The 15,669-nt window shown below is 46.5% G+C and overlaps 2 protein-coding genes across 3 annotated transcripts in view; one reads left to right on the top strand and one right to left on the bottom strand.

Annotated features, from left to right (window-relative positions):
* Positions 1 to 1,220: 1,220 nt before the first annotated feature.
* JMJD6 (jumonji domain containing 6, arginine demethylase and lysine hydroxylase) lies at positions 1,221 to 13,773 on the bottom strand. Its single transcript, XM_065852476.2, has 7 exons — positions 13,490 to 13,773; positions 12,258 to 12,646; positions 9,060 to 9,346; positions 7,620 to 7,755; positions 7,372 to 7,510; positions 6,593 to 6,720; positions 1,221 to 4,983 (listed from the first exon to the last, which is right to left on the bottom strand). The coding sequence occupies exons 1-7, from the start codon at positions 13,655 to 13,657 to the stop codon at positions 4,947 to 4,949; spliced, it is 1,284 nt and encodes a 427-aa protein (XP_065708548.1). The 5' UTR covers positions 13,658 to 13,773; the 3' UTR covers positions 1,221 to 4,946.
* A 117-nt stretch (positions 13,774 to 13,890) lies between these two features.
* Positions 13,891 to 15,669, top strand: part of METTL23 (methyltransferase 23, arginine) — a 2,066-nt gene continuing 287 nt past the window's right edge. The window contains exons 1-5 of one of the 2 annotated variants that reach the window (XM_071816521.1): positions 13,891 to 14,309; positions 14,503 to 14,607; positions 14,699 to 14,936; positions 15,278 to 15,362; positions 15,617 to 15,669. The exon at positions 15,617 to 15,669 is cut by the window's right edge and continues 287 nt beyond it. In XM_071816521.1, the coding sequence (XP_071672622.1) occupies positions 14,524 to 14,607; positions 14,699 to 14,936; positions 15,278 to 15,362; positions 15,617 to 15,669 (460 nt within the window). In that variant the 5' untranslated portion in view covers positions 13,891 to 14,309; positions 14,503 to 14,523. Of the gene's footprint in view, positions 14,420 to 14,502; positions 14,608 to 14,698; positions 14,937 to 15,277; positions 15,363 to 15,616 lie in introns of both variants that reach the window. The other variant, XM_065852367.2, reaches the window with a different exon arrangement.

Below are 15,669 nucleotides of genomic sequence, written 5' to 3'. Positions count from 1 at the left end.
GCCCAGCGCTGCAGCGCCTGCGAGCGGGGAACGGGCTCCGGGAGAGCCCCGGCCCCGCACAAAGCGGCTTGGAGCCGGGCCCGCCCGCTCCCGGGCACGGCGCGGGGAGTGAGGGGCTGGGGAGCAGCTGAAGAGCTTTACCAACAAAGGGGGATTGAGAGGAGCGGCGGGGACAACTGCTGGGAAACGTCCCCCGCCACGGAACGTGCTGCGCATCTGCCTGCGAACAGGACGAGCCCCGCGGGCTCCCTGCAGCCCGGGGAGCGCTGGGGTGGTACCTTCTCCCCGAGCCTCTGCTGCTGAGCCCGCTGCCAGCCCGGCCTCTGGCCTCGCCCCAGACAGCTCTTCTTCCACCATGTTAAAATCGTAGTCACAGAATCATTTCAGTTGGAAAAGACCTTTAAGATCGAGTCGAATCATTAACCCCCACACCACCAACTCTACCACTGAACCATGGTCCTAAGAACCTAAACTTCATGTCTGTTAAACCCCTCCAGGGATGGTGACTAACCAAGAAGAGTGTTTACATCAGTGTTTGGGAAAGGAAGGACATGGGCTCATGCAGAAATTGTAAAACTTGCCATCTCCACAAACTCATCTACTCTTCAAGGTGTTTCATTCTACATTCATTATTTGAAAAGCCTCCAGGCTGCTGTCGCACACTGCTGCAGGTTATTTACCTGTAGTTAACAGTTTCAACAAGCTCAATAACAAAATATACAAGTTCTTCCACTTCCCCAATCACTGCTCCACTACACAACCAAAGCCATAAGAAGCACCTTCAGACACCCAGCAGCACCCACAGAGGCAGCTCCTCTCCCTGAACCCCCAGATTTTGGGGGCAGAAGGTGGATCAGCACTCTGCTCAGGGTCCAGCCCTTCTGCAGTGACTCTGTGCTGTGTGTCCTGTCTGCAAGTGAAGCCAAAGCCTGGAAGATAAAACCACCTCTGGCCAGTGTTAAGTGGGAGGAGAAACAACACAAGGCTGCTGCGGAAGACAGGGAAGAGACAAATGCACATTGCTGTCTGGACACAAACCTCCCCCCACAACCTCAAAATACCCCCCACCACATAGACGTACTCACCGGATGCAAGACCCAGAGAACGTCCCCAAAGCACCCCCAGAGCTATTGCCTAAACACCATGCAGTACTTTGTGAAACAGGTGAGCACTTGTAGGGTTTTTTTCAGATCATAATATGAAGTGACTAGCCGACAGGATAATGCAAAATAATTGATTTTATTTAAAATAAAAAGCAAAACCACAATCATCCAAACAAGACAATTAAGAGTATCCCAGCTCTGCTGGATGGGGTGATAAAAGCAGCTAACGGCAGCGGCAGGGCTTGGGGCTGATGGTTTGACTGTCAAACAAATCCGTGAGCTTTCTCCCCCCGTTTCCAAGGGGGACATCAAAAACTTCCCATCACAATGATTTGATTCAGTCACCAGTCTTGCTTCCTGCCCCACGATGGCTGGGGACTCAGGGAGGAGGAGTCCAGGTTAATTGTGAAAGAGGTTGCTGTCTTTCATCTAGGCATTTGGAGAGGCCTAACGTAACCGAGAAGACAAACTGCAGCCAGCACCCCCAAGCCAGGGAGGGGAGGAGGGTGTGTCAGTGCTTCCTCGGTCTCACCTGTTCCTGAGCACTTGTGCAGAGAACAGGCGCTGAGATCAGCACGGCTGTTGTTCACATCCACAGTTCTGACAAGGTATTTATCCGTTTAGTCCTGAACTGTCACAGCAGACCAGCCTGTACCAGTTACCAGACTCAAAAGCACGGCCAGAGCTCAGAGATCCTTTCACCTTCCACCAGAGCAGGCAGGACAGTGACACTGACACACAGTACAACAAGGACAGCCACACTCCAAACCCAGCCTGTGGCTCTGAGCCTGCCCCTGGGGTACAGGACACCCCTCAATGTGCAGGGGGCTGCAGCAGAGCCACGCTGCTGCATCCAGGGCTCTACCATACACAAAAGTGGTGGGGTCAGAACAGGAGACATAGGTGCCCCAAGAAACACAAGCCTGCAGAAGTGAGAGCACAAAATCCCCTCTCTCCCCAGTCAGCCTCCCCAGGCACAGAGCCAGGCACAAGGGAGCACAGCTTTAACTTTATTCCTTGTTCACCTGGCCCATAAGGCCAGTGAAGCTGACTCCCTGATGAGAGAATTTATTCTAGTCCTATTTTAAAACAATTCCAATCTAGCAGGACCCATTGAAAGCAGGTTATGAAACACCAACGGTTAAAACTCTGGTGAAAACAAAAAAGCCTTGTTCTGCTACAATTGATGTACCACACAGTGATTCTGGAAGGGCCACCACAGAACACCACGTGGCCAAGAGTGCTGAACATCATCCCCAACATTTTCTGCTACAAAAAGCTAACACCAGGTTAGGAAGTCTCAGGTTGTTTAGGACATCTGGAACACTTTTTTGTGGGAGGATGACTTCAAAGCATCTTACACAGTAATTACGCTTCAGCCTCACAACACCCCTGTGAGGTAGGTATTTTCCTCATCTATTAAAACAAACAGTAGCTCACCAATTCAGCTGAGGCAAGAGCCTGCAAGCGGAAGAACGAGAGATCCCAGGAGTCCTGATTCCCAGGCAGCCTAAACAGATCCACCTTTGTTTCATATCTGAAAGTGCCTTGTGGAGAAGTCAGGAGAGCGTTGCTGGTATCGCGATGCCTACAGCCCATTTCAAACACACCAACGTGCTGTGAGGGACATCAAATAAACACAGGCTTCAACCTGAATGGTTTTATTTTACACCATGGAAGAGTTCAGAGGCACAGAAGAATACCCTGCGTTCTGGCTCTTCTCACTGGTGGCTCATTTCTTCTGGTGGTAGAGATGCAGCTCTCCTGGGACAGCAATCAGGCTTTTCAGATTTTTAAGACTGCAAAACTGAACCGTGCATGTCAAATGCAATTGCAAGCTACAGCATCAGCCATCTTAGTGACATACGAACTGTCCAGCCACCAAAGAGGGCAGCGGACAGTTCTCTAAGGACTCCTCTCATGGTGACAGACCTCAGACTTCGAGCCTTTGCCTCTCCAGGCCCTCACATTCTTCCAAAGAGCAACAACTGCAGCCTGCTCTGAGAAGAAATACAGGTTGTGCAGGCTCCCAGGCTGTTCAACCAGGCAGGAAAAAACAGGCAACCTTGGCCAGAAACACCACGAGTTTGAGAAGCTTTTTTTAAAATGAAATAATCCTGCAGAATAATCTGCAGCAGTCTACAGAGTGCTTACTTATGCCTGGCTATCACAGGAAATTCAAGAGTCTGGACAACTAAGGAGTGTACCAATAAACCTTTCCTCTCTCCATTTTTTCACTGCCACACTGCTCCTATAAAAAATGACTGGCACAGAAGATTCAGAAACAGAGATTCTGATAAACACATTTAGGAGTCCCTTGTACAATAGGATATGGCCCAGTCTCCAAGAAGGGAGAGAGTCTTTAAATTGGAAGAGACAGTCTTATTAAAAAATGATCAGAAAATTCAGACAAGCAATGTTTGGGGTTCCACCAAATACAACACGTATAAGAAAGTCACAGTTAAGGCTGCCAATCTGCTTTTTAATTCTATCATCAGTGCCTGGGCATTATTGCATCTTTTTTTACACAGACACTGGTTTTACATTTCCTCTCTCAAAGAACAGCTGAAGTGAGATGGAACACCCACATCCTGGGTCCCAGGAGAGCACCCAAGGAAGCAGCTCAGTCCAGTGAGCTCCGGCTGTGCTGTTCAGATCGAGAAGGGTCATTTCCCTGCAGGTCACCTTCAGCCAGCCAGACCTCTTTGCTGACACCACCAGGACAAGCCCCTGCTAAAAAACCCAGCAGCTCCAACAGATCCCTTGGGGATGAGAGCTTTACCTGGCATAATACAAACGCACTTACACAGACTTAAGCAACACATTGCATTTTTAAAAGCATAAAACAGTATGTCCCCTTCCCATTTCTCTAAAATTGGCACCGCAAGTTCCCGAAATGTCTGAACCCATAACCTCAAAGGAAAGCCGTTTAGGTATGTGAACTGCACCGGCCTGAACGAGCCCATGGCCCTATAACTGCTTGATATTTAAAGCCCAGCAATTGTTGTTATCATGTAAAAGTCTGACTCTGTCAGTTGCTGCCTAATGCTAATCATCATGCCTGCACCTAAAGGATTATAATTACTGGCAAATGCTGACTTTCCCCCCCACCCCAACAGTTTTTGCTGTGCAAGAAACTCCAGGATTCTCCTGCTCCATCAAGCTTCCTATTGCAAGGTGCTAGTGCATCTTTGTTACCAGTCATCATAACAGGTACAGAGCAAAAGTAAATGGACTGTCGCTGGTTAAGGTGTTGCACCTTAGATGAGTATGCGTAGATTAAGACCACAAAAGATGCTTCAGGTCAGTGGTCACCTTCACTCATGTTGCTTCAGTGTCTGGAGCATTCATACCACCCTCCCTTCCTGAAATTCCGGTGCAAGATCCGCTGGACGTTCAGACAGGCCAAAAGGGCTGGTGTTCCTTTCCTCAAGTGAACAGGACAACATGTAAACATATGACAATGTCAAAGCAAGGCAGGTTTTTACATTTACCTGCTGGTTTTAAAGAGTTCCTTAAGAACTGACCATCGTCTTCCTTGCCAGTTACGTGAACCATTAAATACTTGGCATGTCCTTACCCAAAGCTGGGTCATTAGTGCACTCACGTGGGGCGCAGAGGGGACAAAGCATTGCACAATAATGTTGAGTTGGGGCACTCCCCTAGAAGTTAGTAAGGAGCCAACCTTCAACAGCACACAATGGAGACGGATGTCTGGATCGAGGAAGAGCGACAAAAACGTAAGGGGTGTGAAAAATAGAAGCAGAAGGGGGTAGAAGAGAGCTGGCTGGCTGCTAACGGAGCTTCAATTGGCAGCTGCCCCTCGGTGGGTGGTGTTTTCGCTCAGGGGTAGCTGCGGCCGCCACAAGATTCCCTAATCCTGTCAAAAAAAAAAATACAACTGCCTGTCAACAACCACAGCATTTCCCCTTATATCAGGCCAAAAGACAGCAGCATGCAGGTTAATTGTATGCTTGTTCTCCTGACAGAATCGTACAAGCTGGATAAGATTTTATGTTTGGAACTGTTCCTCTCAACTAATCCATCTCAGAGCTGGAACAGAAAGCCCACCCATTCTCACAGAGTGACACCATCAACATACAAGAGGGAAAACAGTGAAACCTGGAAAGCAAATGTTCTACGCAACGTGTTAATTTTTGAATATTCAAGGTATTCATGTCAAAGTTTCAACTTCAAACTGCACAGGATTTTCAGAAGAACAGATCTGCATATGTGCTCTGCATTTTTACACTTTTTTTTAAAATAGTGTCTGCATTAAGGTTTATTATGTCCTGCTGCTCATTCTTTGCCTGAAGTCACAACTGCCTGCTGAAAGAGCATTTGACAATGTCATAACAAACAAATTGTTAAAACCTCCAGGGCAGAATAAGCAGTCGGCACAGTCCTTCCCAGCTGTTGAATGAGGCTCTGTAGTTGTAATTCAAATGTATGAGCAACTCCTGAAAAGAGGAGAGCAGTTAATCACAGCAAGACAAGCGGTGACACAGGTGCAAACAGGTCTTGAGGCAGTACCCTACAGCGGGAATTCAGGCATCATACTGGGAATCTGGACTTCCCTGGGTAAACGACTGTTGTACACCTTCTTTAGCAGGCAACTTGTTTGCACTCGTGCCAAACCTGAAGCATCCAACAGCTGGGGAATCAGACAGCAACCTGACGCAGGCAGGCAGCTACTACAGCAGCATCAGTGAACCAAACTGCAAGGAGTTCGCTTATGAACTTTGCGAAGCTTCTGCTATATGAGAAAAATGCTTCATTTAGCAAAGAATTTCTAAGTTCCTGCCTGCAGTATACACCTATGTTTCTAGTGTTTCATAGTTTTTAACCTGGCAAGTCCAGAAAACTTCCTTCCTCAGCAATTTTACCCTAAGAAATAGCTGTTCTTGGTTCTGCAATATTAATGTTCCCTCCCTCGAGACTGACTAGAAATTTGGTCTTTTTTTTAAATAGGTAAACACAGACATTTGGGGTGAATTCTGCCTTTAACAGACAAAACAACAGGCCATGTTCAAGTAATCCAGGCAACAATATGAGAAACCATAAAACTACTTGAAGGTTTTCCATTTGGACAACAAAGCATTGAAACCTGAGCCTTGCCTGATCATTCCTCATCTCTAACTGGTTACTATTCATTTGTGCTCTCTGAAGAGTTAAAATATCCCACCTCTCCCATTAAAACAATAAAATACTTTCTCTGTTAAAAGAGACAACTAAGAAAAGTAAGAAAACTGTTTATTAAATACAGTAAAAAACCTATTAAAAATATCAAGAATCTTAGTTTTCAGTTTGTAGCAATTAAAATAATTTACGGAAGGAAGATATCGCTACTAGCCGACTGCTTTACATTGTGCGGGGGACTCCTTCCTCTCCACCCCTCTGTCCTGACAAACCACCCTATCTCAACTCTGTCAGCTCTGCTTTGTATTGTCTTTTGCTTGTTTAAAAACCAGCAGTTGCCATCGGGTCACCTGGAGGAGCTGCGCTCTTTGCTCACACAGTCGTCCTGGGAAGTTGTGTCACCGTTACCCATCATGCTGCACGTTCTCCTCTTTTTCCTCCGGTGCATCATCCCCTCTGTCTCAGAGCCAGAGTCACACTGAAGTATGAAAAGATGAAATCAGAATTCAGAGAAACCCAGTAAACTGCTTGTGCTGTGGAATTCATCATAAGAGCAACCCTGGCCTCAGCAACCCTGATTAATCAATAGTCAAAAAATTGGTTGTTTTAGATTAGACACATGAATTAAATGTTTAAAAACTAGGAACAGGTAAGTTCTTGGATTTCATTACTAAGCTGTCCTGGGCCAAGACAATGGATGTGTTCATTTTGGCTCCTAGAAGGACCTAATTTTCCAAGAGCAGACTTGGTGCCTTCTGAAGCACTTAAGTGCCTAGAAAAGTGCCGTGTCAAAACTGATATTCTTGGGTTTGGATCCTTTTCCCCTTCCTCTTTTTTTTAAAAAAAATCATTTTGCAGCCATGTTACACAGGCATGACTTCACTAAATGAGTGACAGTTTTATATATTAACTAAACATAGAACAAACCAAATTAATTTAGCAACACAAAGAAGCTTCAGCAGATAGAATATGCTAAGGCCGCAGGCTCCTCCACCATATGGATTTGTTGAATTGCTTTCTATTAATTTATTCCATAAGACATTAATATTAGGATGAGCATACATGATCAGGTATGGAAAAAAAATATAATTGCAGGATATGGATCACCTACTATACTAAAAAGCATTACCTCTGAATCAGAGTCCGAGGAGCTGGAGCTTGAGGAACTGGAAGAATCGCTAGAGCTATCAGAAGCGATACCAGTAGATTCCTGCAGGTCAACTGAATCAGCCAAGGCTGCCAAGTCAGGATGTTCCTGCTTTAAGATCCTAAATGTAGTTGAAATGTTGAGGTTAGCCTCTGAACAGTAACACTGTGTGTAAATGTTCTTGTTTTAAATAGAGAATATGAAAAGAAAGCTACTAAATAATCTCTTACCTGTACCACTTCCGGGACAATTTGGGTCTCCCTCTTACCGTCTTGTGCCACACCACCGGGAAGTTGGTACAGCTGGCAAAGTTTTGCGTGATGGCAATAGTTGTGTCGAGATTGAGAACTACATGCCACCAGCCACCTATAAACACAACACCGATGACCATTTCTGGTTACATCGCAGAAAGCAAGTTCAAGAACAGCCGTGTACACTTTTTTCCCTATAGCACAGGTGGAAATTGGACATTATCTCCCAAATCCAGGCAAATTTGCCACCATGTCATCTTTCCTCAGTCTTACTCCAGTACTTGCTCCTGTGCTTTACAGATTCTTGTTACAGAAGGCTGCTCAATGCTCTCACCAAATTATCCAGCTCATGAACAGGACCAAAGATTTGACTTGACAGCAACACACTGGCTACTGATGGTTTATTTAATAGCAAGAACCACTGTAACCCAGACTGCACAGTGACCCTCTCTGTTAAGCTGGAGAGCACTTTCCACGCTGATTTAGTAAGGTTCTTATGACTACAGACTAACCTTTCATTTAAAAATAGATGCAAAATTTTTTCCCCACACAGGATAAAAATAGACACTGGTGTTCTTACAACTCACTTACAACCTCATAAAAAGACTACGGAAACAGTTGAATGGAACCCGACAACTACAAAATCTTAACAGAAGGTATGCTGAGGAGTCACTAATAAGTGCCAAGGCAATCACAAGGCACTCTTCAAACATGAGGTCAGCTGTATGTTAGAGAGAAGCAACAGGACATGCTGCACAAAAATGATGCAAGATTTAGAGGCTAGAATTTGTCACTGAATTCACCCGCTTCATCTGTGGGCCACCTCACCTCCTGGTGATAATGGGCACACACTGTGCAGCCACTCAAAGAGAATGGCACCTTTACCTGATCTTTCTTTAGATTTGATTTCAAATGCAAGATGAAGCATAACCAGAGAGAGGTGGGTGGAAAGTGTCAGTGCCTTTAAGTAGTTCTTTTCCCACAGCTAAGAAAAATTCATATGCAATCAGACTACCCAGGCTGCAATATTTAGTCATGCTACAGTATATATAAACTTAAACACTTTCATCTACTCAAACACTTCTATTTTTTATGCCTTGATGGTTTTGTATTACCACAATTTAGTTCAGAATCACATTCCTGTGATGCTGCAACTGAGGTTTCATTTGTTTTGTCATCTGCGTCACATGTAAGCCTATGCTACAGGCCATATATGTGTCAAGATATTCAGAAAATAACTGAACAGTCTCAAAGAGCACTTTGCAACATATATCCCTTTAGAAACAGCTCAGAATGGTTTCTTTTGTATGAGATGTGCCATGCAAGAAATGGAAATATTCTCTTTGTCTCTACTACATACAAATGTTAAAAATATGCTTTTCTCTCCCAGATTTCCTTACTGATGAGATTCATACATACCTGGCACAAAGACAGTCTCGCCTGGTTTCTGTAAGATTTCCAGGGGTTTGAATTCAGGGGGCCAGGTGGGGAGCTGTGTCCTCGGATAGATGACATTGAACCAAGTGATGGCCTCATCCTGCTGGTTCCCTCCTTCTTCTCGCGTGACCTTGATCAGTTCTCTGGGAGTGCTGGTAGGGAACAGGCACCAACGTTTATGTCCCTGGACTAAGGCATTCCACGCGCTAGTTCCCAAGGGATCAATGTGAATTCCTGTTCCAGAACGAGGCGGGCCCATCACAAACCATCTGCATGGGAGGAAAAAAATCCTTTAGTCATAGAGCAAGCAAATAGCTACCTTCATATTCGAGAGAATATTACAGCTGTTAATTTAATGTACAATTAGAAATTAAGGTAGATACAGTTCCCTAATTTATCTTCTCGAGACTGAGAGGCTCACACTACAGCAAAAGATACAACATGGGTTTAACCTAAAATCCAACATGAATTGGGACAGGAATGACTCCGGGACAAGATAGCTTCTTTAAACAAAATACAGCTATGGAGTATAAACAGCTCTTCAAGAAAATATATACTTACTTCAAGATCAAAGCGATTAAGTCATAACAGCCTATATTAGGATTCTTACTACGGAGGGGCATTCTCCTAATCCTATGTTTTTCTAAAATTCACTATTCAAACAGATCCAGAACAGCAGAACAATGAGGAACAAATGAAAGGCAACATAAGTAAGGAGAAGAGCAAAGTTATGTAATCTCGGCCTCCCTCTATGCCTTCTGTTCATTTACAACAGGCTTTTAATTCTAACATTTAACTAGTTGGAGCTTATTCTCTAGTGACCACTCGGGATTTGGTGTGTATATTCTCATTCCCCATTTGCAAGGGTTATTTCTCCCTATGGAGAATTTTATCTGCTACACGTTTAACAGCAACAGCACCTTCAACTGTTCGTTTCTCCTGTAACAGAACAGTAATATCTGTTACCAGATAAAGCAGCGTGAGGCGACTTTAATATCACGTGTGAAGAGGAAAAAAAGGCAGTAACTGTTTAATGGGCAGCAGAGAGAGTAGAAACTAAAGCATCAACAAGACCCCTTCATCGTGTGGCTGACACACAGGTGATACCCAGCAAGAGGAGTTCAGAGGTTCAGAAAATATCAAAAGTCAGTGATTAAATTAAGCTGGGTTCCAAGTATCAATTGCTACCACCAACTGAAGAACTGGTTATCAAGCTGTGCTCTTGCTACTTCACAAAGGAGCCATAAAACTCAAAATAGCAGGTTTGTCACTTCTGTCATCAATTTACTCTTCAGATTCATATTAGCTTTGGAAAGTTAATTAAACAACAAGTATAACAGCCAAAGTTTTTCTAAGAAGTCAGAAGAAATTAAACACGTGAAGATCTGTCTAGTACACAGGCAGACGCACTGTTTAATAGCATTTTGCTGACTATAAACTGAATCTACACATGCACAAGATTTTAAACCCCTTATTTAGTAACACTATAATTTACCAGCATCTTCCTCCAGGTATTTAATTTACAATGAACATAACCCAGCTTGCCACAAGACATCAAATTTACCATTAAAAACTTCATATTCTGTAACTTTAATTTAAAAGCAAAAACCCCCACTCCACTCCAAGCTAAAAAAGCTGCTTCAGTAAATGGCTTCCAAAAATAACTGCCCTTATTTTGGAAAGGAACAACTCCAACGAAGATGCTCTGAACAGTACAAGTTCTTACTTTAAGATCTAAACACTATCACCTCTCAATTCAAAAGTCAGTCTGTACAGTGCACAAGTGCATACTCTGATCATATGATAAGGAAGCACCACTTCCTGCTGGATTTTCAATTATGCTCTTAAATCACAGGATATTCTTCTCCCATTTCTCTACATAGATGAAACCCCTAACTCCAGAAGGCATCAGAGTGCTCTCTTGCATCACTTATCTCTCTCTCTCTCAAAAAAAAAGATAACAGGCTCAAACAAACCCACATTTTCCAGATGTTAGGGAATAGAAAACTTCCATAACACAGAATAAACCACAAGAATTGTAAATACCAAGATCGCAATCAAGCTCAGCATGTATGTGTAGGTGGGTAGGGTGTGGGGGAAAGAGATATCAATGTGAGTCATGACCTAGTGTGAGTCAAACCTATCTAGTTTACCTATAACTTGGATAAATGATTCCCAGTTCTGTAAGTTCATTCAATTTCTGATAGAGACTACACCTGGTGTGCATTTGTGTTTAATCACAGCATTGTGTGTTGTTCTTAGAACTAAACTGCAAAAATAGTCTGACACAACACTGTAAAAACACCTGCTTCAGTGAGCTTAAATAGAATTTGTTTTGTGCTTCACAAAAGCACAACTGTACTAGAGACACATGAAAGGGAGAACCACTATTCATTCTTCTTCTATTTCATTAAAAAAAACCCAAACAATAAAAAAACCCTAATCACAACCTCATGTCGCTCAAAGGGCAAGGCATTCTCTGACAATTAAAATGTGGCTGTAAAGACTTTAATTACTTGATAGCATTCAGTTTATGCTCATACTGCTATGAAGCATTATATGAATGTAGATAGAAATCCCTTTTGTATCTAACAGCCCAAATACAAGGTTGTTGCATTTGATTTCAGGAATGAAGTGTCATTTCAATCCTGTTTCAATCAGATGGAAAAAAAAAAAGAGCTGAAAATATTACAACGATAAGAAATATTTTTCTCTCTCAAAATCATCTGTAGAGGAGCTAAGAAATAGTCTCCACACTTTGTATTAATCTAGCTTAAGATCCCACTATATACATAAAACACTGGTGCAAAACCCAGGAGCTAGTTCTGAAGCATATAACATTGGAAAGCCAGAAAGCACACGTAGCACAAAATTAATCCTCATAGCTTTCAGTAACCATGTATTTTTTTTTAATCTAAGAATTGAGGCAAACTGACTTAAAGAAAAAAAAAAAAAAAAAAGAACCAAAACATAAACTTGCAGAAACATGGTGGCAGAACCAGAAATTGTGATACACAAATCCACCCTGCCCTTCCCTCCCTCAGGTTACGGATGTGTGCTCATTTCAAAATAGCAGACATAAAGCTAGTGCTTTGTTTTACACAAGACAATCATACCTACTTAAGATGAGCTAACGAGATGGAAAATACCTACTTTTATCTTGCTGTCACTGTACTATACCTGTAAGGTGGCCTTCGTTTCTCCCCTGCATACTGAAATAGATCATCTGTGAAGAATTTGGGTACTTTGTAGTCCTCCAGAAGTTTCCTGCGCTTGGGATGCTCTCCATAACTGCTGTCAAAGATGTAGAGTGGGCTGTCATCGCGTGTGGTTTCCATATACTCTATGTAGTATTTCATCTTCATCTTCACAGAATAACCGTCATTGTCCTCCCCACACTTGAACTTCTGGTTCCTGTATTTGCGTTTCAGTCGTTCCAGAGTCCACTTCTCTTGTGCAGACCAGCCCACCTGGGCATTCAGCAGAACTACAGGCTTGTAAGGTTTTTCATAACGCTCAACAAATTCTTCCACTGTTAACTGGAGTGCATCTGCCCTCTCCACATTATCCTTTGAAACCAAGAGAAGAAATACAGAACAGCTATTAGGATAGATTAAAGTCCAAGAACCGTGTTTTCTAAGTGGGTGTGGAGGAGCTTCACACTCATACTTTGCTCTACACACCACGAGGGTATCAAGCTGCCCACGTTATTTTAAGCTCCCCGAGGCTGCAGTCCTTCTTCTCACGCCCCATTCCCTGTGCCCATCAGTAACACCCACAGCCCGGAGCCGTTTGGCTCTGCTCCCCACCGAGGCAACTCCCCGGGCCGAGAGGCCACCCTGCCCTTTCGGGCTGGCACATTCCCTGCTGCATTTCACCCCCATCGCCGCCCCCGGGGAAGGCACCTGGGAATTACGTGGGTGCCTGTCCCACCCCGACCGCCACGTGGAGGGAGGAAAAAACGTGGGTGCTGCTTGACCTGCCCTAACCCCCTCCCTCAGAGTCCTCAGCACCCCCGAGGAGTCCCACTAGCTCCGAGGGAGCCTCAAGAAAGGCCTCGGACTTCCCCAGCACCCCTTCTCCTCAGGCCTCCCAAATTCCCCCCGGGCCCCATCAGTTATTCCCTCCCCAAGTCCCCCGTCAGTTGTCCCCCCCCCAATCCTCTAATGACCCCCTCAGTTACCCTTCCCCTAATCCTCATAGGAGCCCCTCAGTCATCCCTCCCTCAGTCAACCCCCATCCCCTCAGAGCCCCCTCAGTTTGCACGCCAACCCCCAATCCCCTCATGAGCCCCCCAGTTTGCCCCCCTCCCCAATCCCTCATGAGCCCCTCAGTCGTGTTCTCCCCGTTCCCCTCAGGGCCTCCCTATTGTCCTCACGCCCCCAATTCCCCAGACTGGGGCCGGGGTGCACCTTGCAGGCAGCGGGGCTGAGGGGGAAGGTCTCGCAATAGTTGTGGCGGGTCCAGTCCAGCGAGTCCTTCAGTTCAGGCCGGGCGCTGCGCTTCGCCTCACGGATCCGCTTCTTGCTCTTATGATTCATGGCGACAGTGCTAGCGGTAGCGCTGGGGGCCGTCACCATCCGCTGCCGCTGCTCTCAGCGAGCCCCAGGCCCCGCTCTGCGCCCGGCACAGCCCCCAGCCCGGCCCCGACTCGCCCCGGCGCGGCCGCCGCACCTTCGAGAAATTTCACCCCCTTGCCGCCGCTGTCGTTGCGGCCCCGCCCCCGGCCCCTTCCTATTGGCTCGCTGCGCCGCCGTCTTCCGCCATGCTTCGCCCGCCCTCCGGCGCTGATTGGCTGAGACAGGGAAAAGGCGCGGCTGGGCCGCCATCTTGGGAGGGAGGGTGTTGCTGGCGACAGGAAGGGAGCGCGGGCGCCGGTCGCCCTTGATCGCGCTGACCCGCTCGCCGGTGAGGTCGCCCCGGGAACCCGCCGCCACCTCTCCCCTAGCTAGGACAGGGTTAGGCTGATCCCGGGACAGCAGCCAACCGGCCGCGCGTCAGCGGACTGCGCGGTGCCCCTCACGGCACCGATCCTCGGGGACGACCTCGTCCAGACCCGCCGGGGCAATGGCGCGGACGGGAGCCGCCGCTTTAGGCCCGGTTTGACCGCGACACTCGGAACGCCGGGACAGGCCTCCCGCTGCGCGACCGCCTCGCCGCCATCAGCACCCGCGGCGGCGCTCCGCGTGACGTCACCCCGCAAAAGACGCCGATTGGTCCGCGCGCGGCCTGGTGCGACACGTAGCCGCCCGCGATTGGCCATGGGGGAGCCGCGGCGGGGCGGTGTGCGGCGGTACCGCTTCACGGAGGGGCCGGCGGCGCTGGCGCTGCGCATCCCCGAGGTACCGCACGGCGGGGGGGACACCGCTAAACCGGGACGCCGAGCGGGACCCGCCTTCCCAGCGCCGTGTCCGGTGTGTTTCAGGTGCTGGACTCGCAGTACGGCATGTACGTGTGGCCCTGCGCCGTGGTCCTGGCCCAGTACCTCTGGGTGCACCGGAGCAGCCTCCTCGGCAAGCGGGTGCTGGAGGTACCGCTGAGCGGCCCCGCGAACACCCCCCTTTGCTCAGCCGCGGGCGCATCATCCCCGTTTCTGCTTGGGTGACACGGTGTGGTTGCAGATCGGTGCCGGTGTCAGCCTCCCCGGTGTGGTGGCCGCCAAGTGCGGGGCCGAGGTGACCCTGTCAGACAGTGAAGAGCTGCCCCAGTGCCTGCGTAACTGCCGGAAGAGCTGCCTGGCCAACCAGCTGCCCCACATCCCCGTGCTGGGGCTCACCTGGGGGCGGGTGTCCCCAGAGCTGCTTGCTCTTGCTCCCATAGACATTATTTTAGGATCAGATGTCTTTTTTGACCCAAAAGGTATGTTAATACTCTCAGGTTACCTCTGGTTTGTGACAAACTACAAGGACTTCATGTCCAAGGAATACTGGGAACATTGAAAATAGACCAATTGACAGCTTTTATTACACCATGCTATCGAGCTTCTTATTTTGGGGGCAATTCTAGCATTAATATATCTTAAGTATCACTGAAAGGTGCGTGAATAGAAAACAGTAATTAACTGCTTAAGGCCATGCTTCTCAGATCTCTTATACAGCTAGAGTTAGTCTTGTAATGAATTTTAATATTTTTTATAACAAGGCATATTTTTTAGAATCCAGAGACTAACTGAAACTGCTTAATCTCCCCAAACTATGCAGACTTTGAAGATATTTTAACTACAATTTACTTCTTGCTGGAAAAGAATCCACATGCTCAATTCTGGACTACTTATCAAGTTCGAAGGTAAATTTTGTGCATATTTAAGACTCAAATCTTAATTCCCATCTCCGTGTATTAGCTCTTTAGTAAAGCTCCTCACAGATTGTGAATCAAGCTGGTATTAGCCAAGTAAATCCTAGGGGTAGCAGCCAAACCAGAAAATAATCCAAGAGCTACACGTTTACCATTGACTAGAAAACTCTTAGATTTAAGCTTGGTGACAGTCTCCTATAATGACTGCAGAAGTATTAACTGGATTACATTTCCTCACCCCTCAGCGCTGACTGGTCTATCGAAGCTTTGCTCTGCAAATGGAAACTGAAGAGCATCC

This window comes from Patagioenas fasciata, chromosome 18 (assembly GCF_037038585.1).
Source record: "Patagioenas fasciata isolate bPatFas1 chromosome 18, bPatFas1.hap1, whole genome shotgun sequence".
Classification (NCBI taxonomy): Eukaryota; Metazoa; Chordata; class Aves; order Columbiformes; family Columbidae; genus Patagioenas; species Patagioenas fasciata.
Note: the sequence above shows the minus strand (reverse complement) of the source record. Positions and strands in the feature narration are given on the sequence as shown.

Coding starts and splice junctions, on each gene's coding strand:
- JMJD6 (XM_065852476.2), bottom strand. CDS start 13,657: ATGGTGACGGCCCCCAGCGCTACCGCTAGCACTGTCGCCATGAATCAT. Junction 9,347..12,257: donor AAACGAAGGCCACCTTACAG/GTATAGTACAGT, acceptor CCTCCCATGCAG/ATGGTTTGTGATGGGCCCGC. Junction 7,511..7,619: donor TTGTCCCGGAAGTGGTACAG/GTAAGAGATTAT, acceptor AACTACATTTAG/GATCTTAAAGCAGGAACATC.